The following is a 23847-nucleotide window of genomic DNA, read 5'->3' as shown; positions in this document are numbered from 1 at the left end:
AGACTGCTGAAAGAGACAACTTAAATGATATTACGAAAGCTGAAAAGGATGTTCCACACCTGACCAGAATCCAAGATACCGGTGGCCTCACTTGTTAGGCTGGTATTTACAAAGTCTGAAGTCAATGCTGCAGAAGTCACACTTCACACATGTGAATGACTGCACTGCAAATATGGGACTGATGCAACTGAGACACTCGATACTGACAGAACCTCTGGCATCCCATCGCTGTGAAAACATACCGACACAGTTAGAGGAACTACCGGCACCCTGAAGATACAAGGCACAAATGCTTAGCTGCTCTTTAAACAGTACCCTAGGGATCCAGTATTATATCTGCTATTGCAGCAGAGCTCAGAGCCCTGCTTCATCACTTAATTAATACACAATTTCAGTGGCTTTATGCACTTTCACAATTAGTTGCTTCAGTAAAACAACAAGTGAGCGACAGGTGCACACCTCCGATGGCAGCTTTTTTATAGGCAGCAGTAAAACAGATTGTGGCAAAAGCTAGAAGAATATCCCACGGTAACATACTGTTCCCTTATTTTAAGAAGAAAAAACCTCCCGGTATTTTTAGCAAATTTTTCAAGCTCCAAGACGCAACCTGCCGCCTTTACAGTTTTTTTCCGCCCTAAGACACATAGTAAGCAACGCATGTGCTGCCAGTCTCTTTTCTGGCAAAGCCGTTAAGCATGCTGCTTCTGCAGGGGAAGCAAACAAAAATTGGCTTTTTTTGCCCCCTACCTCCCAAGCCGCACCAGCCTGGATGACGCCGCCTCGGAGCGGATTTGGGGAGCCCCCTGAGTGCCTCTCCCCTGGCTGACCTTGAGGGGGGGGCGGCAGAAAAAGAGGAAAATCATAAAAAAAAAAAAGACGACGAAGATCCGCTGGGCACTTGCGCTCGCCCTCTCCCGTCCGCGCCCCGGTGCACCGGGCCGAAGCTGCCTCTCGCCCCCCACCGCCCCGGCGGGGGCTGCCCGCCCCCCCGGCTCTCGGCGGCCCAGCCCGCCACCTGGCGGCCGCGCCCCGCCCGGGACCCGACCCCCGCCCCGGGAGCCCGTCCCCGGTACCGCGGGCTACGCCGGGCCGCTCCCGCGCCTTCCGGAAAGAGGGGGGAAAGAACCGGCACGGCGCAGGGCGGGGCTCGCTTGTTCCCGGGGCGGACCGGCGGCGGGAGGGCCGGGGAACTGTCCGCTGCCGGAGAGGGACCGACGGCTCGGCTGCCGCCGCCCGCCCCGCTCAAGTTTCGCCCGGCGACGGCGCTAAGAATAACGCGCAGCTGCCGGGGCCGGACCGGGGGCCACCGCCTCCCGGGGAACGGGGCGGGAGGGGGGAGCCAGGGCTCCCCGCCGCCCGCGGTTCGCCGGCACCGCGCCCGCCTCAGCCGGCCGCCGCCTGAAGGGCACAGGCTCCCGCCTCACTCACCGTCCGGTGACGCTGCTGCTGCTGCTGTTGGCGGCGCCGCCCCAGCGCCGGGAAGCAACCGGCCGCCGTCAGCGCAGAGGGGCGGCGGCAGAGGAGGAGCGGCAGCGATCTGCCCGCCGTGGCCGCCATCGCGCCGCTGGAGCCGCTTCACGCTGCGGCGGCGGCGGTGGCGGTTGCTGCTGCCGCCCGGGCAGGGGGGGAGGGGGAGCGGCGGGGCGGGGCCGGCCGGCGGCGGCGGCCAATCGGAGCGCCAACCTCGCCGGCCCGGGGCTCGTCAAGCCAGGCCGGGGCCGCCAATCGGCGCCACGCGGATGCCCTGCCCGGAGAGACGATTGGCCGCTGCGTTCCCTCCCCTGCCGGCAGTGGGCGGGGCCGCGCTCGGGCTAGAGGGCAGGGAAACTCCTCACCACGGGCGCCGCGGGGCGGGGCCGGTGGGGCGGGGCGGTGGGGTGGGCGGGGTCATCCCGGGGGCGGGGCCACGCCTGGGGCGGGGCTGGGAGCGACGGGGAGAGGGTGCAGGGAGACGCGGTGCAGCGGGGAGAGGGTGCGCTAGGAGAAGGGGTGCGGGGAGATGGGGGGCACGGGGGAGGGGGTGCAGGGAGATGGGGTGCACCGGGGAGAGGGTGAGCTAGGGGAAGGGGTGCGCTGGGGAGAAAGTACGCTAGGGTAGAAGGTGCAGGGAGACGGGGTGCACCAGGGGGAGGGGGTGCGGGGACATGGTGTGCACGGGGGAGGGGGTGCAGGGAGACGGAGTGCAGCAGGGAGAGGGTGCGCTAGGGGAAAGGGTGCAGGGAGATGCGCTGCACGTGGGAGGGGTGCTGGGAGACGGCATGCACTGGGAAGAGGGTGAACTAGGGGAAGGGGTGCACCGGGGAGAAAGTACGCGAGGGTAGAGGGTGCAGGGAGATGGGGTGCACCGGGGAGAGGGTGCAGGAGGTGGAGTGCACTAGGGGAGAGGGTGCACCAGGGAGAGGGTGCAGGGAGACAAGGTGCAGCAAGGAAGGCCACAAAGGCACCGCCATGGCTCCAGGGATGAAGCGTGGGGGAGGCGCAGGGATTTGGGGTGCCGGGCCAAATCGACATCCCACCCCCATGGCAGTTTTGATGAGTGGTATAAAAAGTGGGTCATCAAAATACATATATATATTGCAGAGAGGGAGATGTACATGCATATGTCGTGGGCCGGGCCGCCAGCATAGACCTTGCAGCATCTGAGCTAAATAAGCAATATGTGCTCAGTCGTTTCTTGAAAGGTTATTTACTTGGATATTTTTCTTAGAAAAGACTTCCCTTCAGCCTGGGAGTTGTTACAATACTGCCAGTGACTCCTTTTTAATTCCTGGGAAGGAATAGTCCGAAAGGGAAACGTGCCTATCGCTTTTAATACTGGAAGTGGCCCCAGAATTGCTTGTTAGAAAATGGAGCTTTAAAAAATATTAATGCACAAGCAGTTCCCATGTGCAGCAATACTGTTACGGCTGAGACTGAAACGAAGTGCCTTGGCATAAAGCAGCTGGGATCCTGTATTATTATTATTTTTTGAAGTTGAGAAGCCCAAGTCCTCGCTGCATGGAGTGATCGGGGTGCACCTTCTTCTGGGAGGTGAGGAGAGGAGGATGCTTGGGAAAGGAGAGTCACTGGAAAATAATGGCAAGAAAACTGTGACGAGGCTGGAGGTTGCCGAAATCATCAGGAACACACAGGCTGAGAGACTCTGGCTGTTATTTACCACACGTTTGCCGCCAAGACCTTCTAAAAATACAGAGGGGAACACGACTGGGTGATGGGATGACATGGATGTGCTTCAGCCATCATCCACACCATCGTGGCACCCTGGTGCCTTCCTCCTTCTATCCCCACCTCCCCGGAGCTGTCTTCTTCTTCCCCTTCCCTTTCCCCATCCCCTTCTCCTTTCCCTTCCTCTTCCCCTTTCCCTTCCCCTCCCCCTTCCCCTTCCTTTCCCAAGTGCTGCCTTCACATCCGCTCAGATGCTGAAGGGTTGCTCTTGGCTTTTCCCCAAGCAATGTAATTTTGGAGCCACAGAGCTCGTCCCTGAGCAATACTCCACCCAAAGCCTCCTGAGCCAGTTTGCAAGGCTACAGGCTCCTTTCTGGCTGGGTTTTCCTGCAGGGATAGGTTTTCCCTTCCTTCTATTTGTCGGTCGGAAAAACGTGGTAGAAGCTGTCGCGTCTCAACTCTGTCCTTCTGGAAAGATTTACCTACGGTCTTTCCAGCGTAGCACATTTAGCACTTCAATAATTGTTTGCTTTTTCTTGCAAGATCAAGGAGACCTATTGCAGCAGCTGCTCTGAGCTCCACTGCTGGAGGGCAAGCAGCAAAACCCACCTCTGAGGGCTTCCCAGGTCAAGAAGAGCAAATGCTAGAGGACAGCAGCTTGCTTTCAAGACATCAATGCTCCTGAGATGGGCAGGAGACAGCCAGTCCTGAGGGCATGCACCCTAAGTGCCTGTGAAGACAAATTTGGACAAAACCCCTTGCTCGTGGTATTTCCCTCTCCTTCCACATTGAAAATTGACAGCAGGAGGAAAAATACTTTAAAATAAGGATTTTGTGCAACACAGCCCTCTGCAATGACCCCAGGAGCATCCGCACTGAAAGATACTCCTGCACACATCCTGGCCAAAGAGCCACCTCATGGACCACAGATGGGGCATTCCTCTCCGGGCACATCAGCCTCTCCCTGGTATGGTTTGCAGCGTCCCCACACAATGGGATTAAGAGCCTCAAAATGGCAAAAATGCGCTTAATGCAGCCCGGAGGAGCTGGAAAAGGGAGATTAGAAAGGCAGGAAAGGGGGAGGAAGGAAGTCCCCAGGATGGGAAAGGTCCTGGGGAGGGCAGTGGATACAGTCCCAGCAGCACTTCAGGGCAAAGCCATCTCTTCATGCCATAAACTACCCAACCCAATGCTTTTTTTTGGCTGGATGAGCAGAGATGCATTTGGGGCGAGCCCTTGCTGCTCTCCCCGTAGGGTTTCCTATGGGGGCTCAGCACCAGCAGCTCCAGTGGAGGGCAGGGACAGGCACGTCCAGCAGACCCTGGGCTGCTGGACCTGCCCCAACCACACTCTCCTATTCCCTACTCCTCCAGCCATTCAGATTATATATTGAGTTATTTATTTCTAGTTAAAGAGGAGCTGGAAGTGTTCACCTGAAGTCATATTTTAGGCAGAGTTTAAACATTTCCAGGGAGTATTTGACAGAGGTGGGGGAAGACAGGCTGCGAGCAAAGACCATGTGGCAGAAAGGCCAGTAATTCATTAGCAAATCTGTGCTGAGCACATGGGCACTCACTACAGTGCATAGAAATGGGAATTAAACGCGAGCCCTGAGATCAATACCCTGTGCAATTAAATGAGCTGGCAGGGAACGGCTTCTCAAAAGTACAGGGACTGAAAGGGGGGAGGATATAGGCACCAAAATGAAACCCCATCTTTTTAGGTCAAATAGCTCCCGGTACCCTCCTAGAAGCATCTTCCACTCGAGTTTACAAAAGTAAAGCCAAGCTGTGCCGAGACAGCATGTGGGCAGGTTCATGTTGCTAGAAGGACTCTTCCCCCCCAGCACACAAGTATTCCCATGGGAAACCATAGAAAGAGACCGGATAAGATAACCGTTCCTCTGTCGTGCAGCCCAGAGGCTGGGAAATGGCTGCAGGATGAGCCGGAGCCCCCCTGCCCTGCCAGCAGAAAAAGCAATGATAAAATGCTGCTGGTCCTCCTTGCTTTTCCTGGCAAGGTTTTTTCCAGCAGAGATGCACTCCAGGCATCAGAGCAAGGTGGATGATACCTGCACCTTCCCTTTGCTGTTTGCAGAGCAATAAAAAGAAAATCAGGTATTTAACGAGGCTTCCTCTTGGTGCTTATAATTAGAATATTGGAAAGCTGCTCCCAAGAAGAGTTGATGGAGAAAAGCATGCCAGTGTTCACAATTAATATTATTGCTGTGGGAAAGACTGAAGTGGAAAGCTAAAGCCTCAAACCCCCACCAACCATCCCGACACTGCCGACGGAGGCATGGATGCTGTCCTCTTGCAAATAAAATACTGATTTAAGAGAAAGCGAGTGTGTGATGAGCCATAGGCAAACCCAACACTTTGGCTCAGACCTGAGCACGCCCCAAAGTGTTCAGATTAAATAATCTGTCTAGGAACAAAAAAACCCCAAATGGTCTCTTAGTCCACCGGCTCATCGCTTTCTTCATGTTATTTAAATTTAGGGTTTACCCTATTTTATTCCTATAGATGTCCAAGGCTGTGGTACTTGCAAAATCCTGCACGCGGAGGTCGATGCGTGTGCAAAATCCTGCAGGCGCATCGGGCATGGGTGGATGAGGAAATTCGGGAGGATACAGGGTCCAAGTGCATCTTATCTCCTTTCATTTAGAGGAAAGGTTGGTGCTTTCAGACTAATGCAGATAACACAGCACAGCCCTGAGATAGGGGGGCAAAGTCTACCTGCTGATAAAGGAACGGTGCTGGCCATTTTCCATAAGCTGAGCACCACAACGGCTGCTCATGGAGCAATAAGATATGATGGGGAAATGCCCCTGGGCTGGGCAGGATGATGGTCCCTGTCCCATCACAGGACCTCGGCCGTAAACCCCAAATAACCCAAACACACCAGCATTTGCTCGCTGCGGCATGTTCTCCTCCCATCTCCTTTGGGGGTCCGGCGTCTTTATCAGAGATGGCCAGACCTCTGCGTGCCGCTGCACCCCAACCCTGCAGTGACCCCTCCAAGTCTCTGGCATCACCTTAAGCCTCGCCAAAAGGTTCGTCTTAGAAATCCCTGCAGCGTTTTCACTGCAGGAGGGCAGTGGCAGGATTCAGCAGCCTCCTGTGTTCCTGAAGAGCTATCGCTGTCTATTTATGCCTCCAGAAAATGTATTTTTTAATGGGGGGTTCATTAAAGCCTGAAGAGAGCCAACCTAAGAGGCATCTGGAAGCAACTAAAATTAAAATACCTAAAATTAGCCTCCTCAGCAGCGAATCCTCCCTCTGATCTAGATGCTGAGGGGCACGTGACCCAGGCGTGCCTTTCTCATTTTCCCTTCCCACTGCCATCCCATTCCTGAGCTGCCAGGCACAGCCCCAGGAGCCAATGTGCCTACCCACAACCCTGGAAAAAATGGCATCCCTCCACCGGGTTTGCTGGGGTCCCTCCCTTGGTTCAAAAATCAGCCTCCAAGTTTACATTTTGGGACTGTCCCGTCTGAGCAAGAGCTAAAAAATACAATGTTCCCCTGTTGCCACGGGAATCGTCTGGGATGGGGGCTCCCGGGCATCTGTCCTGGAGGAGCAACACTTATTCCCTCAAATCCTGGTCATTGATGACACCCAGCCACATTTATTTTTGAGGTGTCTCATTTCCTTCCCAGCTCCCTTGCCATCCAAAAAAGCCCCTTTTGGATCAAGTGCTCAGGCATGCGCTTTCCTGATGGTTAAATCATTAGTGCATGAGACTAATTGAAATCACAGTGCTGCTGGGCTGGTGTGATGCCCTTGGTGCTGCTTTCCTCTCAGATAAATTGTGCATGGAAAGGTTTATCACGTTTTGCACCTCTGGGCAGCACCCATCCCCATTGGCAGGTGGGTGCTGTGGGAGGGATGCACTCCTGCCGGACCCCCATGTTGTTGCAGGATCTCCCCGAGCCTGGACAAGCCCCGGGGCTTGTGGAGGTGTTTGACCCCTGGGGAGGTCCCTGCCCCACATGCATGGGGTGAAGCCCCTGGTAGGATGAATAAAACCATCGCTGCTTTGCAGCCTGCTTCTTCTCTGAGGCAGGAGCGTTTGTTGTTGCCCTCGTTCTCATAAAAAGGAGATGCCAAATTTCCTGCTTTAGCACCCCAAGTAAGAAATTAAGGCATTTTCAAAGACGGGGTTGAAACAGCAACACAAGCCTCACAGGGATTTTTGGAAGTCAGTTGTTGATGTCAAAATCACCACCCGCCTGCAGCAGCTGCTGCTCCACTGTAGCATCCCCTCTGCCCCTGCACCCCTGCCCAGTTCCACCGCCAGCGCTAGTTTGGGCACCAGATGCAGGGAATGCAGGACAGGATGCTGCGTCCAGGATCCAAGAGTCTTCATATTCATTGGTAGAAGATGAAACCACTCTGGGGAGTGTTTCCATGTGGAAATGTGCTGCACGTGTAATTTTCCTTCCTCCTCCCCTCCCCTCCCCTCCCCTCCCCTCCCCTCCCCTCTTCTTTCCTTTTCTCTTTCTTCTTCTTTCCCTCCCTCCCTCCCTCCCTCTCTCTCTCTCCCCCTCTCCCCTCTCTCTCTCCTCTCACAATGCTTTTCTCCATGTCTGTGCAGTCCAGGGGCAGGCAGCACCTTCCATTCAGGGAGGAGCGCTGCAGGCAGTATGAAGGACGTGGTGTCACGGCAGCAACGGGGCACAAATATCTTTTCTATCTTGATGAAGGAGAGTTTCCTACCTGTGGGCATCATCCTGAGCCCTTCCCAGCCCTCCCCAGTACGTAGAGAAGTTTGTGGTGGTGGGAGGTGTCAAGCTGGCAGCTCAGTGGAAATATTTTCCCTAGTGTTTTGTAAATATTATGGTCGATGGGAAAAATAAATCCTCCCATGAAGATTTTGTTTGTAAATTCAATAGCCTAGGGAGGAAACCCATGCAGAAATAGGAGGACGTGGTTAATACTGCTTGGCCAGGCTGGCAGGCACAGCTGGGAGGGTGAGGGATAGTTGTAAGAGGCCATGATTTCTAGTTCATTGCGAATTCAAGCTGTGCCACACTACAGCAATGTTGGCTCTCCTCGCTGTGGGTCTGGAGCCAAGCAACTGTTCTGGACCCCACAGAATTACCTGCTCACGAGACACATTTTTCATGAGATAATCCCTTTGGTTTTTAAAGTGAATTATCATTGGAAGCATGAAAATGCTCAATCAGGTATGCCAGGGGCAGGAAAAAAAAGAAAGAGCAAGCAGTTCAGTTCATACACTGCTAAGGAACTTGCAGTTTAAGGGATCAGCACCTGAAAAATCAAATTTTCTGCATTTCTACAGTGATGGATGAGCTCCCTTTTCCTTCTCGTGCTGGGTTGCTGGATCTCACAGAATGTTTTTCAGTGCTGAGGGCACCTCCATCACCTGTCTGCTCCAGGTACGGACGCGGGCCGATGGGAAGCCCCTCCGGCGAAGGTTTGCCTAACGGTGAAGCGTTTGCCCGGAGGGAGAGAATTATCTATTGCAGAAATAAAATTGGGGAGATTCAATAGGGTACAGGGGAAATGGCCAAGGGCTTACAGCCCCTGCAGACCCTATAGGTGGCTTATAGTCTGTATAGTCCGGCCTTAGCCCCCAGACATTTTACACTGGTGCCTTAAACCTATACATAGGTACCTCAGACCCTGCATATAGACCCTTCAAACCCTGTGTATAGACCCTTTTGGGCCCTGTTTATATAGGCTGCTCAGACCCTATATATACACACCCCTGAGACCCCTTTCAGGACCTATATATAAGCCCCTGAGACCTTATATACAAGCCCCTCAGACCCGATATGCAGGCCCTTCAGGACATACAAATAAAGCTCCTCATACCCTATACACAAGACTTTCAGGACCTATATATATAGGCCCCGAGATGCTATATACAGACCTTTCAGAACTTATATATAAGCCCCTGAGACCCCATATACAGGTCTTTCAGGCCCTATATACAAGCCCCTCAGACCCTATATGCAGGACCAATAAAATGCTCCTCATACAGTATACACATGCATTTCAGGACCTATGCATATAGGTCCCTAAGACCCAACACACAGGACTTTCAAGACTTGTACATAAGGCCCTGAGACCCTACACGCGGGCCTTCCAGGACACGTACAGACACCCCCCCCGACCTCCCACACCGGCCCCTCGGGCCCTATACGGCTCCCGGGCGCCGCAGACGCCCCGCCCCGCCGCCCCCAGGCCCCGCCCCTCCCGCTCCAGACACCGCCCCTTCCGCAGAGACCACGCCCCGCCCACACCAGGCTCCGCCTCCCCCCCCTCCCGGCGTGCCACCGCCCGCGGAAGCCCGGCCGCGGTGGGCGGGGCTTGTATGGGCTCCGGCGGGGCCGGCGGAGGGGCTGAGGTGAGCGCGGCTGGGCGGGGAGGGGGGGTCCGGCCGGCGGCGGGGCCCGGCCGGGTGTGGCCCCTCCGCTCGGGCTTGGCCCCTCCGCTCGGGCTTGGCCCCTCCGCTCGGGCTTGGCCCTTCCCTTCCCCGCGCCCCGGCGGGAGCAGGCTGTGGGCACGTAGTCGGGTGCTCACCGTGAAACAGGCGGGCTGGGGGGAGCCAGGCCCAGGGGCTGAGGGGAGAGCTGCTGCCCGGGGAACCCGGGCTTTGCAGGTCAACAAGCACACGGGGCTCGGGGTGCCGTGTTACGGCTTCTCCATCCCCCGGGCCCCTGCAGTAATACTATGCTTTCTTTCCTATGAAACAAACCTTAGGGTCTGTGCCCCCGTTACAGCCTTCAGCTTTTCCTGCTGGGAAAGCCGCAGGAGAAGGAAGGATCCCCCTCGGCGTGCCTGGGCCAAGGGGGTCTGCGAGGAGTCTTTCGGGGAGCTCTCGCGCAGTGCGAGGTGTTGGGTCCCCTGCTCCCCGGTTTTGGTTTATTTTTGCTGTTGCTGTAGGGGATTGCTTGCAGCGTTGCTGGGGCTGTGTGAATTATTGCTGTATGTTATAGCTAATGTCAAAGCAGTTTTTTTTAATAGTGGTTCGTTAAACAGCTTTAACTTCACTGAATGGCCAGACTGTATTTGATGAGCAGCTTGTCTTTGCAAAAACCTTTAGGGTGAATTTGGGTTAATAAACTACTGAGAGTATAGAATGGCCTGATCTTTATCGTGACATGATTTATGTGTACCGTATTTGCCTTTAGTTTAATGAGCTGCTTGGGAAAGGCGGTAAATCTGAGTCTGTTTTGTGGGGTCTACTGACTAGGGGTGGGGAGGTCAAACAGGGCAGGATTTTTTGAGGCTTTCTCCTCTAGAAACCTGAGTGCCAGCTTGGACTTGAGTTAAAGTAAAGACCTGGCTGGTTTGTGGTTGGTTGGTTTGCTTGTTTGTTTTTTTGTTTTCTTTTTAGTCAGCTGCATGACCATTTTTTCCCTCCTGGCTTTATTTGGCGGGCAGTCTGAGATGCGAGCGCTGAGGTCCATATATGTGAGCACTAATACGCAGAGCACGACTGCCAGGAGGGAAATCGTATGCAGCATGTTGCTGGCAGCAGAGTTATAATCTTTATTATGTTTCTTTCTTGTTTTTAGAACACAGCCCTGCAATCGCTAAGAAATAATTCCTTGCGTTCTTCATGACCGCCTGACCTGCAAGCTGGGAGCAAATACACTTGCGCTACAGGTGAGGATGGTATTGCTGCCTGCTGGGGTGTGCAACTCATAGCATGTTGTGGCCCTGCTCTCAGGGACTCTTAACTCTGCTGAACTAATCATCTGGCTGATATTTACCCTTAAATCTGCCCTGCTTGGAATTATTCTTGTTCCGAAGTGTTCACCCAGGATTTTTCCTAAAGCTGTAGGAAAACAGGTTGCCTTTTTGCAGTGTGAAAAGTTGTGCTGACTTTTCTGTTGGAAGGCCTCGGGCAGTGCTGTGTGATTTGGAAGGAGGAGCGAAGCAGGCATGGGAGCGAGCTGTGGAAGAAGTCTGCTGCCTGGAGCTTCCTGTCAACCCAACCTTAGTTGTGCCACTTTCATAAAATATATTAAAAAAAAAAAAAAAAATGCAACTCACTATTCCTATGCACTCAGTAAAAATGTATTTGAACATAGGGAGGTATCTTAAAAAAAAAAACAAAACTAACAACCAAAACTAGCTAAAGATGCTTGAACTGTATGTGCTTCTCCATCTGGAGCAACAAAGTATTTCTTGGCCAACCCAGGGGTACGAGGAAAATGTGTTCTAGCGTCATCACTGCCCTCTTCCCTGGGACTCTGGAGAGGGTCGTGGTGGCCACCAGTTTCAGGCAGCAGCTTCTTTAGCTAATATAGCTGCTGCCAGAATAGGGCATGGAGGGTCCTGTGGCTTATAACCATCCTCTTAAATTTTCTGGTATTCAGTGGTATGTTAGAAAGAGTATAATCTGCGTATTCAGCAGTGTATCTTTAGCTCATGTAACCCCTATTCTTTCTTTATTCGTGGAAACGGCTTGTTCTCCAAAGGACCCATTTTCTGCAGAAACTTTTGTGATATTCGTTATGCTTCCTGAACTAAAGAAGTTGAAATTTCATGCTCTGGAGGAAAAAGAATGCCTTGCTTACCTCCTTAATGTCTGCCTACTGGGGGCTCTCTGGAGCTCCCTATGCCTTATTAGTCTTTGTGTAACTTCTCTGTATAGGTTCCTGTTATGCCTTTTGGGCCAAGAAGTCAGGTTCCTGGGTAAGCTTGCGGTAGTGTTTTGAGAGGAGAAATTGTACCATTGTCCTCGGGCAGTTTAACAGGACAAACTGCAAGACTTGCAAATCATTTGAAGTCTCAGAAAGGCTTTGAAGCAGTATCCCATAAGCATTACATTTTTCAGGTGATATTTGAGGGAGCCACCAGGTGTGTTTAGATCTAGAATGTGGAAACAACTGTTTTTGCATTTCTTGAGCGAAATAAGTTCTGTAGCAATCAGGTTTATTATAAAAACACGTTGCTGCATGCTGTTCCATTTGCTGCAGTGACACTTCTTGAGATGGACTGAGCTGGGGTATAGAAATACTTGTTTTATTCTTCCCAAGTTTCCAGTGGCCTTGCTGGGGCACAGTATTTTAAGACAGTTCAGTGCATTAGGGCTGAGGATGCTTGTGAACAACAATAAAAACCCCTTATTTGTTAGTTTTCCAGATGCTGTGCATTCCTGCTGGGACGTTGCAGGGGTGTTAGTGAAAAAGTATTTTGGTGTAGGTGTGACTTTGGGTGGGATGATGCTCTTGGGGATAATTCAGCAGGAAACGGTTACCCAGGGTCGTTGAGTATTGTAGCCAGTATTGTATGCCTTTGAGAGATTATTACTTTTTTTTTAAATGGAATGGTTTTAAAAAAGGTGTGTTGCAGATGGCATGGCTACCTCTTAATGAGGAGAATGGCTATATATCTCTTTAGGGTGATGTGTTTGACACTTCTAGTAAGAAATGCAAGGACTTGTAGCAAAATCTGAGTCGAAATACGCTTTGTCTTCCTAAGCACATACCATCCAAAAGTCTTTGGCAGGCTTGCCCTGTAGTGAAAGATTTAAGATGATATAAAACAGAAAAAATAGACAACTTGACTGTTCAGATCATGCCTTGTTTTACTGCGGCTTCTCTAGCGTTATCTGAAAAGTCCTTGGCTAGTAAATTCTGGGTTGTCTTTGCCTGCTACCTTGTCTGTTTTTCCCCAAAGAAACCTGCCATGGCATTTTCTTTCATGCATTCTGGATCTAATCTCTGTTGAGACCAGCTTTTAATTGCAGTCCCACCATCGCTTGGAGCTGGCAGTACCGCTGTGTGAAGAGATCCTCTTGTCTGGGGTGGCACTACTGTGGATGTGGGGCAGGACAAGGTAAAGCGGACCAAAGCACTGATCCTTGTAACTGGGAATTTTGAATAGCCAGGTGTGTGGGAATACACAGCCGGGGGCAGGCCAGCTATTCGTGCTGGTTTATATAGCCGTGAATGTGTGGCCTTAAATGCTTTGCGTAAACAGCCTTTGATACATTACAGGGTTTCCTTTCTGTCCCTGCAGCCTGTGACAATTTGTCACCCTTCCTCTATGCCACCAACAAAACAAATCAGTGGCTTAAAGTAATGGTTTTCAGATTGTGTTTTTTAAATAGAAAAAAAGTTGGCGTCTCTGGAGTGGGGGGTTTCTTTTAAGTCTCCAGGGTCTCTCAAGCTCAAATTCTTAGGTTTTTCTCTTACTTTTAGAGTTTATAGCTCTTTGAAATGAAACCCAAGATACTTAAGTAGACAGCAAGAAAGAAGGTCATGGTTTGAGTTAAGCAACACTGTAGCTGATCTGCGCTTGAAACATGAGACCTGTGAATCCATGTGGCTTCATAACTTGCAGTGTGTCAGTCTGTGATGCAGACAAAGCTGGTCTATGGCAACATCACAATCAGACCCAGTATCTGTATAGACTAGTTGTGTTATGTACCACCACTTTAACATCTGTGTTTTCATTAGCTTGATGCAAACTTTCCATCTCTGGCATTTTTGCTTTGAGAGCTAGAAGAGTAGTCGTATTTTTTCACTAAAATCTTAGCTGTGATACAAACACAAGGAAGATCTGCAAGAATTGACGCCTGCCTTATGCCAGTCAGTGTTAAAGAATACAGGAGGATTGTCACTGTATTAGATGCTGTGTGTGCAGCTGCCCGGCGCGTGCAGCTGCCCAGTGCGTGCACCAGATATGTGCTTGCTGTATATTGGAGTTGCCTGGGAGTTTGCCCCTGCCTCTGTTAATTTAAACCCTAACAGCACTGATATGCGGATGCGTTTCTTTACACCTCTTCTTACAGTCTGTAACTGTGGGTTGCTATTTTCATTAATATCATCTCCTTTTTTCTGTTGGCTGAAGTTTTGGTGGACTGCAAAGTAAAACTCCTCCATCCGCTGATGGATTTTTTGCTTTTTGGTTTCATGGCTGCAGGGACGGAGGTGGCGGTCAGGCACCGTGACTCATCTGGTCCTCTGCAAACCCCATCTGGGCGTTTGCTCCAGATCAGCATGCGAGCACAGGTGTGCTATCTGCCTGGCCACCTTGGATGGAGCCGAGTATTTGTTGCCAGCTTGTTCATGCTGAAAATGAGTTCCTCGGGTCATGTTCTAAAACCACAAGGCACTAGCCAGGCTTATCTGTATCCTTTTTTTCTCTCTGAAGTTCAAGCTAATCCAATGACGTGTTGCTGGAAAAGCAACTGCAGCGGTTCAGACTTGCTTTTCTTTTTTGGGGGGGAACCAACGCTCTTCTCCTGAATTCCCAAGAAATTGCCATCTGGTAGATGAAACACAGATGCTGTAACTCTTTTGTTTATTTCAGTAAGATTTTTATTTAAAATTTATTTGGATATGTGCCATCGAATTGTGGCTCTTTGGGCAGGAGAGGCATTTTCTAAAGAAGCAAGTGGCCATGGCTGGGGTAGGTGATGTTTCTGTTTAAAAGACAGAATGGGAAAGGGTGAAATTATCGTACGGTGATATTCAAATTCAGGTTCTCAGTGGGTTCACAAATCTTTTTCCTCCTTGTTGGAGAGGAAAAGAGGTACAGACTTCACCATGTCAAATTCTGAGATGATCCTCTGCTGTCTACCTCAAAAAAGAAATTTATCTTTTTCTGGAGCTGGACAATGTATCTGCAGATAACTCAAGCCTGTCGAATTGTCACCTTCACAGCCTAGTGAGGCTTTTGCTTTCTCCTCAGAGTACTTACATTTTCTCTTCCAGCATTATTTTCTTGTGAAACACATGTTTATTCATTAAGAATTAACACCAATTTTCTTGGAGCCGAGTAAGCCATAAGCACCTCTTAAATCTACCTTAACTGCTCTGGGATTTTTTTTGTTTGTTCTTGTAAGGTACGTGCAGGTAGGTGGCCATCAGCTGGAGAAAGGGCAGGAGCTTCAAGGAGGATCTTTCCATTTGTTGTGAAAGTTAGGAATTCTCAGGAAAATCACATCCCATTGACAGAGATTGTGCAAGGCAAGTTAAATCACTCAGGTGATTTAAGTAGCCGTATTCCTGCTGGCTGTAACTTTCTACAGAAAAAGGCAGAAGTGTTATGTTTTCCACCCCTCTGCCAAAAGTTCCCTGACAAACCTTCGCTCCTCAAATCGGTGTCATTTTTTTCCTCCTGCAAAAATGCCTCTGCTCTGGTGCACCTGCTCTTGTGGCTGGTTTGCAAAGACAGCCTGATTATTTGGGAATAGTGATTGGAAAAAGAAAATTTCACATTGGGCTGATTAAGGTGGAAGTAGCTCATGAAACAGGGTCATTGTCCTTAATTAGGGGTGAGAAGTTTTTTGTTTGTTTTTTTGTTTTTACAGCTCCACTAGTTACCAACTGGCTTCTATGGAGATGCTTCTAGGGAGTTTGTCAGTGCTGGGGTTTACTATAATATTTTCTAGGTAGAAAAGCCCAAGGAATAGGCTGCATTTTGAGGGGAGGAGGGGAAAGCAGCATTTAGCGTTCATTTCTGTGGAAGATTATAGTTGCCCCTTAAAAACCTACTGTCCGTTGTTGGAGACTGACTGACTGAAGTAGAAAGCAAATATTTTATCCTTGCTGAAGGTGCTATTTTCAGTGCTGCTGCAACAGATGTAACTGGTTTATTTTGTTTGAGTATACAAATTTTTCATGTTTCTCAAAAGCTGCAGTTTGTGGTGTCTGCATCCACTCACAAGTCCTCTAGCAACTCAGCTAGCGGGTTGGATTTGGGGTTGCTGTTGAACTTGCCAAGCGATGCTGCTTCTGCCATTTTACTTGGCACCAAAGTCTTTATCCTAAATAGACTTCAAATGTTTGAAGGCGTGCAGGCAAAGATCTTTCCCCGGTGAGTAAACACTCCTGTCTCCCTTTCAAGGGAAGACCAAGACCAAGCTAGCTATTGACCTACACACTCATAAATAATCCAGTTGCAATTACTAATAATGCTTTATTAAAGCTAAATCCAAGGTCTTGTGTGTCTGCACAACGCATCATCTTCTCTACTTAGCACTGAAGATCAGTAAAATTATTTGCAGTCTTGTCGGTTTTAATCTAGGCTCTGTGTGGCAGTGTTTGGAGTTTGACTCTTCTCTGGCCAGTTTGCTCGATTCAGCAGACTTGGTAGAAATCAGCATGGGTGACTTGCACAGCCCAAGGAGAGATGATTATTTCTTCTGTGTAGTACTTGCTATCTCAGGATGATCTGCAGTTCCTAGCAGATTATTTGTTTTCAAGTGGTGAGAGCCCAGGTGTGTGGGTATGTGGAGCTTAAAAGTAGGGGAGGGATTAGAGCAACTGATAGTAACAGAGAAACCTACATTTTCCTTAATTTAAATATAGCTAATAGTGAGGATGTATGCATTAAATTGAGGAGAAGAACAGCTGTGTGTAAAAGTGGTAGTTTAACAAGTTGGATTCCAACTAGCCATGGTTTTGCGTTTTATTTTCACTTTGTGTCTTACAATGCTAAATGATGAATTTCGCAGAATAAAGCAACTTGTGAGATGAGGATGGCATAAACGATGGAGTCTTAATGGATATTATCCCGGTAAATCGTTCTACTAAATAAGCCATGTTAATGGCAAGGTGACTGCGGAACACCAAAACGTGTTGGCAGTGCAATGTTAGACTGAATTTTTAAACATGTTATGAAATGCAATAGTATGGCTTTAATAGCAGCTGCATTCAGAGCAGAACGAAGGTTAATACTAAATCCTGACTGTTTGAGGGACGGCACTGATCGTCACCAAGGAGAGGACGAGTGACAGTTGGGTGTAGTTACAGAGCTGCAGAGTTGGGAAGTGTGCGTTTTCAGGGCTGAGGATTTTAGGAAGAGCCCTTACTGCAATGACAGTTAAAGAAATTGCCAGGCTATGGCTTAGGTTTCTGCTAAAGACCTGGCAGCGTGTTATGGATTGATGCTTCGTAGAGTCTCCATCAATTTGAATTGTGCTCTGAAACAAATGTGGTTCCCCTCTCTAGTGAAATTAATGTGATCAAATATTGTCCCAATCTTATACCTGAGAAGAAATTACTTTTGCTGCTAGATTTCATTTTCATTCTCAAAACTGATTTATGTGTCTTAGTAAGCTAATAACTTCAGTAATGTGAGTAATCCTTTAACTGAAAATTGCACTGGGTAAGGTGAAAGTTTGGAGTTATAGGAGGGGAAAAGAGCAGGAGCAGTTTGGTCTCTCTTGGGGATGGGGGAAGGAGTGGATCCAGATGCCTCAGTAGCTGGAATCCACCTCTGGGCACCCTTCATATGAATTACCCTTGTACAAATCTCTCTCGCTGGTACCAGTTTGTAAATGGAAAGTATGGAGAACTGGGGGGGAGGAGAAGTCAAAATTAATAACTAACTTTGGTGGATGCAGGTTTGATGCTAAGAGGTTTTTTTCCCCGATTTATGTATCAGATTATTTTAGGTATCTCTATATTACTGTTGACAGTGAAACTTCTCTCGCGATTGCTTTGCCCTTTCCTGTGTGTCTTGACTTTTCCTTCCCATGGGATTTATTTGTTGTACTTTTTCCCCTGCTGCAATTTTTCCTTCCCCTCTTCTCAATAATCCTCTTGAAGATGGAGACAGGAGAGCTGGGAGCCGAGACTTGTGCTCTTCTGCTGCTGGCTCTCTGCTTCAGGGCACCCCATGCCTTCTGGAGCCGACGTCGCTGGCTTCAGTGAGCGAGGGTGAGGTATAACTGACAGTCAGGGGCTGGGATGGAGATAGGTGAGGAATCTTCCTACAGCTGCTGCTGCTGGGTCAGGATGTCTTGGTGCGCTCTGGCAATGTCAAACTTTGCTTTTTAATAAACATACGGCTCCAGAAAGCTCTTTCAGTTCTTAGTGACTCCATCTCAGCCAGTCCCTGCAGAAGTCTTTATGCCTGAGCAATGCCTCGTAAATGCAAATCTTTTTTGAGAAGATCTTACTACATAACAATATTTTTCATTTAAATTTACAGTTGACATTCTGTGCTAATGCACAAGCTTACCATGTCCTAGTAAAATTGTTCAAATAAAATGTGCCTGTGAACCTTTCTCTGATTAAAAATTAAACACCCATCAGCGTATTCAGTTACTGTTCTCCCTCTCGTGTGCCTGTGCCACCGAGGCCAGCTTCGACATCAAAAAGCTGCTTTAAGTGTGTTTCATCTTAAAAGCTGCGGCTGTGGCTGTTCTGGATTGCCGAAAAGGACTACAAAAAGTTCGGTGCTGGGGGTACCCAGGTGCGAAGAAGTCCCTTTTGCCTGGGCTGGGCTACTTAGTGCTTTCAGTATGGAAACCATCAGCTAACTGGAGTGCTGGAAAAACAGGAGCAAGTCTTTTTGTTCTTTTTCTTTCGGTATCCGAAAAAGAATGCAAGAGAGATGGGATCTGCCAGTTCTTACGTGCACTGAAAAATCCAGGGCTGGACTGTTGATGCTCTGGATGTGCCAGGGGGGAGAAGCAGAGAGCCTGTCTGAATTTCCTTGCAAAACAGGTTAGTGGACAGAGGATCATTGTTTGGGAAAATAAAATATCCACATCAAGCAAGAATGTATATAGCTGTTGAAATAATTTTGCATTTCTTTTAAAGTGATCTGGATGTCCTCAGTTTGAATGATGCCTGTTGTGTCTTGGATTGGAAGTGGTACTTTCCTAATGGGTTTGTGGGTTTCCTGGATGTCAAAGACGCTAACACATTTAATGTTAAATTACAAATATATGAGGCTTTGTACTGTTCTCACTTGCCGGTGGCATGTACCCATAGAGCAGGGCCCTGAGCACTTACCTGATGGCAGTGAGAGCTGCTGCTGCAGCAGCTGGTGCAGAAACACAGCTTAAACCATGGAGCTGGAGAACAAAAACGTGGTCCTGAGGTGGAAAGAGCAAACCAGGTACCAGGATGGGTTGTCAGATCTCTTTTGACAGGGGGATTGGGGTGAGATGGGTTTTTTGTTGTGTTTTGTGGTGTTTTTTGAATGTTTGGGCTCCAAGGAATGGGTTTTGGTGGAGCAGCCAGTAAACAAAGCTTTGTTTTTAAATCTTCAAGTCTGTCAGTTGCCTCTTCTGCTTAAAAAAATAATACCCATGTCTTGTGGCACAAATAAAAGCAGATATGTCATTCTTTTCTGGAAAAAAAACCCCAGCTATTTCTTTTGTCCAAGGATATTAACTCAACCTCTGAAAGTAACTGTAGAGCTGTTCTGAGCAAGAACTTAAGATAAAAGACTGGTTTATCTCTTAGAAAGAAAAATACGATCTACGGATTACTTGTAGCAGTATTGCTAGAACATCATGATCACTTTTATGTTTGATCCTTATTTTCAGTGTTTTGGAGTTGTTTTTTTTTTTCTTCTCTGAGCTATTTTGTTGTATCTTGTAAAAAAAAATCATTTATGCATTAAAACATGCAAGAATTGAGGTTGTTTCTTATTGTAAGCTGTAATCACATCAGTTCTTGGGTGTTTTATACTTTATCTCAGTTTTATTCCTTATCCTACTGCAGATTGTGGTGTTAAGCTTTTCATTGCTGCAGTTAGGGCAAGACACTTAATCTTTTTAAAAGTGGGCACCAGCTTTCTTGAGTGATCTTGTCTTAAATGCCTGGAGCTTTTAACAAACATACCAAATATCATGGTGCTTTCTATTTAAAAAAAAAAAAGAGAGATTGTAAAATTGCAGATGGAAAGCATGGAAAATTTAGCTTCCAAAGTGCTTTTTTGCATTCTGAGATAAGGATACTCTTTATTTTAGCGTTATTATGGGAACTGCCTGCTTTCAGCTCTCTCGGGAATTACTACCAAGTGAGCACTGTCTGGGTGAATGTCCCAGCACCATCAAGGATAGAGATTACTTGGACAAAGTAGATAATTTAGTGTTTCTTAGGGCTCAGACAGAAAACATTTATGCAGTACTAAAGCCAACAATCTGAAATGTTGTAAAAATCTCTTCAAGCTCAAAAGTAAGCACTGTGGGGCTTGATTTTCATTTTGACTGATTAAATGATACTGGCAACACTTCCCTTATCCATTACATCTTATGCATATAAAGCTGTAATTAGGATGGGGAACCCAAGTAAGGGCAACGTTAGCTTCTCTGTGAAAATTAATACTTGCAGATTTTTCTCTGCATGCGTAACAGAAATTCATCCCTGGAGATGAAGTGGGAACATCAGGTTTGTATAGGATGGAAATATATTTTAAATTTGAGATAAGAGCTGTTTTTCATAACGCAGTCTTCTATTGTTCAGAGCTGGAGAATATTGGAGAATAGATGCTGTTGGCTGGCTGTGTTCCATCAGAACTTTAATTTTAAGCCTATTTATTTTTAAAGTAATAAACAAAATGGTAATGCTGACTGCAAACTTGGTTTTTAATATGTGCACAGATAAATATAAAATGGATGCTATTCAGATGCACTAGCTGTGAGCAGCAGAATTTGTGGGTTTTGCCCATAAACCAGGGTGGCGAGGGAGAGACACCCTGTGGCTTTTGCCCTACCCATCAAGAGCAGTGTTGCCACCTCCGTTCCAGCCTGCTGTCACCTGCTGGTGCTCCATCCTGTCTCGCTTGCCCCAGGACCATGCAAAAGCCTTAGATCTGATACGAAAAATCACCGATAAGGGATTTGCTAAGGACTTTTCATTATCTATGCTTTTCTTCCCCTCGCCATGTATTTCTTGATTGTGCTGTGAAGTCTTCAGATGCATCTCCACCACCTCTTGCCTTAAAAGATACTGAGCTCTGGCACTCAATTATCTGCTGAATATTTTATGTGCGTCTTCCCTCCCTCTTCCTCTCTTCCCCTCCCTAAGTTCACATCACCGGTTCCTGTTATGAAATCCTGAGCTGCGTGTTGCTTTAATTGGAGGAAAAGGGCAGTAATGCATTCAACTCTTTATAGCTGAAATGGGATAACACACCACACGTGTAAGACGTGTTTGCGCAAAATGGTCCCGAGATTCTCATTGTTGGAAGTTAATGGTTTAGCAAAACAGCACGGTGGCATCTTGAGTTGCAAAAGCGAACAGAAAGCAATAGACGTGACTTTATTTTTGTATTCTGTGATTACTTACTGGCTGGGAATATTTGAATAGAACAGCAAGAATGGTGAACAAAAGGAAGAAATCAGGCCACTGCTCCCTGCTCTCCACTTCCAATGTTTTTGCTGGCCTTGGGAATTCTCTTTTGCCATTCTGCTCCCAATTTCTTTTTTTTTAAGGCTGACCCCATGACCGGAAAACTGAATTTACATCCGTTAGAAATAAAACCTTTTTTCTACTAAAAGATACAGCACCTTTTCTTTTCAAAGGGAACATTTATCCTTCATCTTCAATCTTGTGAGCTAGCAAAAATTGCTTTGTCTCCTGTAGCTGGTGTGTATGATGAGGTGACATTTTTGTGGTTCAGATTTCTCTGTTGTAATAATATTTAAATTAGTAGCTCTGGTTTCCCATTTGTCTCTGTACCGTTGCGTGGTACAGAGCAACAGGGCATGGTTTGTATTTTACGAGTTTTAACACTTTGAAACTTGCCTTATACTTAAAGTTGAATATAAATGTTTTTGCTCCAGGCTAGCTAAAAAAGTGATCTAAGAACAGTAGGGTTTTCTTAAGGAAATTTAAAATGACTGGGTTGGGGTTTTGTTTGTTTGTTTGGCTTGTTACTTGGTTTAATTTGCCTTTTAAAATACAGCTGTGTCTTTTCCTCTGGCCAAATGGTTCTTATTTGCTGTAGTTGCTTGTAAGATCTACCTGCATCTTCCATGCCTTGGCACTTGAGTGGGAGTGTGCAAATATTTCCTCTTAATGAAGTGTCCTGGGGAAAGGCTGAAAAGGAATTTGGAAAATCTTGTAAGAGCAGCTGAGTAAGTAGTTGGGATGTGACAGCAAGGTGTGTCAGCCAGGTGTATGCCAATATGTAATACTTGTGATTTGCTATTTATTAGACAGGTTACATGCCTATTTCAGAACAGGTAATAAACATCTGAGACAGTTATTTTCTGTAACTTTTCCTATTTTAGAAAAAATGTGAGCGAATATCTGGTTGAGGGTCAGCGTGAGAGTCCACAACTGGAAACCGTTTGTTGCTTTACTGATGTGTTCTTCTTATTCGACAGGATGTTTCGCCTTCGATTTCTTCCTGTTGCAGCAGGGCTGTCTGCTGTTTCGTGGCGTTACCATGGGACGGCACATCACCCCAGGACCAGGCGTAGGCTCGTGGTGGCAGCTTTTGTAGGGACAGCTGCAGTGACAGCAAGTGCCAGATTCCTTTGGCAGAGGTAACATACTTTTTTTTTTTTTTTTTTTTGCCTGAGACCTCACGCTGCTTTAGTCCTGTGGTAAGTACCTGCAGATGGGTTTAAGATCTGCAAAGCATTATTGCTTGTCCTGCTTCTGCCGCATGGGAAGGAATGGCTGTTGCTGACTCCCTGTAGAGCTGCTTTGCTGCTGTGAGTAGCCAGAGCGACGTGAGAAGGCTCAGGGCTGAAGTTTTCCTCTGTAGCCATCCTCAGCATGGGCTGTTTGCCCTTGGTGGGGTTTGCTGCCCAGCTTCCCCCTACGTGGTGATGCTACACAGGTCTGTGGTGTTGTTGTGTGAAGATAAATCTGTTGACTCTACCAACCTGGGTGAAAACATCATGCTTTCAGCTTCTGGGAGGGCTGCTAGGACAGCATGCTTGGCCAGGGGATGCTGCTCTGCTTTTCTTTGTGTTCTGCTGACCGCTTCACATACAAAACATAGCAGAGGAGCAAAAGGGGACGTCCATCTTTCAGTGGTAAGGTAGCTGCACGCGAGACTCATGAGGTTTATAAGGGCCAGAGCCTGAGCACACCTACTCTGAGCAATGAAGCTCAAGGCTTGTTTCCATAACTGCGAGGAGAAAGGAGATATTTGTGCTTGCCTGAGGTGACCCTCACTGAACCCTGGGCCCATGCCACGTTTGAAATAAATCAAGGACTCCCTTCTCTTCCCTCAAAATGTGAAAGCAGTGTGGCACTGGCAGTGTCACTCAAGGTCATGGATGGCCAGGATAACACCCCTTTTCAGGCAGGGAAGTGAGCAGGGTTTTTTCCACTAAAAATATCCTCAGCGTGATTGTAAAGTAGGTAGGACATCATGTCCTACGTAAAGCTCTCCAAAAGACAACGGAGTTAATATCTCCCTCCTGCAGCAGATTCACCCCTGCTTTTAACAACAGCCAAATTGTCAGTTGTTAGCTTTGCCTTTTATCAGGAGGAAGGTGCTTCCTGCAGCAAAGAGCTGCTAAGGGTATGCGGAGTGCTAGGTCAGGGGTGATTTCAGGGAGTGATTTTTTGGCTCCTGGAGTTCCTTGGAGGCCCCTGGACACTGTGGCCAGGCTTGACCTTGCTCAGCTGAGAGCGCTGATAGAAATCAGATAAAGGAGATGGCAGCCTCTTTGGTCTAGTGTGGTCTGCGATCTCCCCAGTCCTCATCAGTCTGGAGAGATTGGCTTGCTGTGATTTTAATTTTTTTTTTTTCTTTCCTTGCTCTGTCTCCTTTGTCTTTTACGAATTTGTAAAGCACTAAATAGAATTGTACAGATTTAAGTATTCCTTTCCTATATGAGCCATGAAATAAATACACAATGTCTGTAACTGTAAAATAAAAGTACATCCAGGCTTATGTGTTACTTTAATTACTTGGCATACAGCTCTTGAATAAGAGGAGGAACAAAACTGGTATGTTTGGTGTAGAAAATACTTCA

The 23847-nt window shown here is 47.9% G+C and overlaps 2 protein-coding genes across 7 annotated transcripts in view; one reads left to right on the top strand and one right to left on the bottom strand.

Annotated features, from left to right (window-relative positions):
* Positions 1–1563, bottom strand: part of MCU (mitochondrial calcium uniporter) — a 99603-nt gene extending 98040 nt beyond the window's left edge. For both annotated transcript variants that reach the window (XM_076339443.1, XM_076339444.1), the window contains exon 1: positions 1429–1563. In XM_076339443.1, the coding sequence (XP_076195558.1) occupies positions 1429–1557 (129 nt within the window). In that variant the 5' untranslated portion in view covers positions 1558–1563. The remainder of the gene's footprint in view (positions 1–1428) is intronic.
* A 7916-nt stretch (positions 1564–9479) lies between these two features.
* The window catches only part of MICU1 (mitochondrial calcium uptake 1), a 112548-nt gene continuing 98180 nt past the window's right edge, over positions 9480–23847 (top strand). For 3 of the 5 annotated variants that reach the window (XM_076339439.1, XM_076339440.1, XM_076339436.1), the window contains exons 1-3: positions 9480–9543; positions 10718–10808; positions 22237–22398. In XM_076339439.1, coding sequence (XP_076195554.1) covers positions 22238–22398 — 161 coding nt within the window. In that variant the 5' untranslated portion in view covers positions 9480–9543; positions 10718–10808; position 22237. Of the gene's footprint in view, positions 9544–10594; positions 10614–10717; positions 10809–22236; positions 22399–23847 lie in introns of those variants that run through there. The other 2 variants (XM_076339438.1, XM_076339441.1) reach the window with 2 other exon arrangements.

The sequence above is a fragment of the Aptenodytes patagonicus genome, chromosome 5, assembly GCF_965638725.1.
Source record: "Aptenodytes patagonicus chromosome 5, bAptPat1.pri.cur, whole genome shotgun sequence".
Taxonomy (NCBI): domain Eukaryota; kingdom Metazoa; phylum Chordata; class Aves; order Sphenisciformes; family Spheniscidae; genus Aptenodytes; species Aptenodytes patagonicus.
The sequence above is the reverse complement of the archived record's forward strand: the minus strand, read 5'-3'. Positions and strand labels throughout refer to the sequence as shown.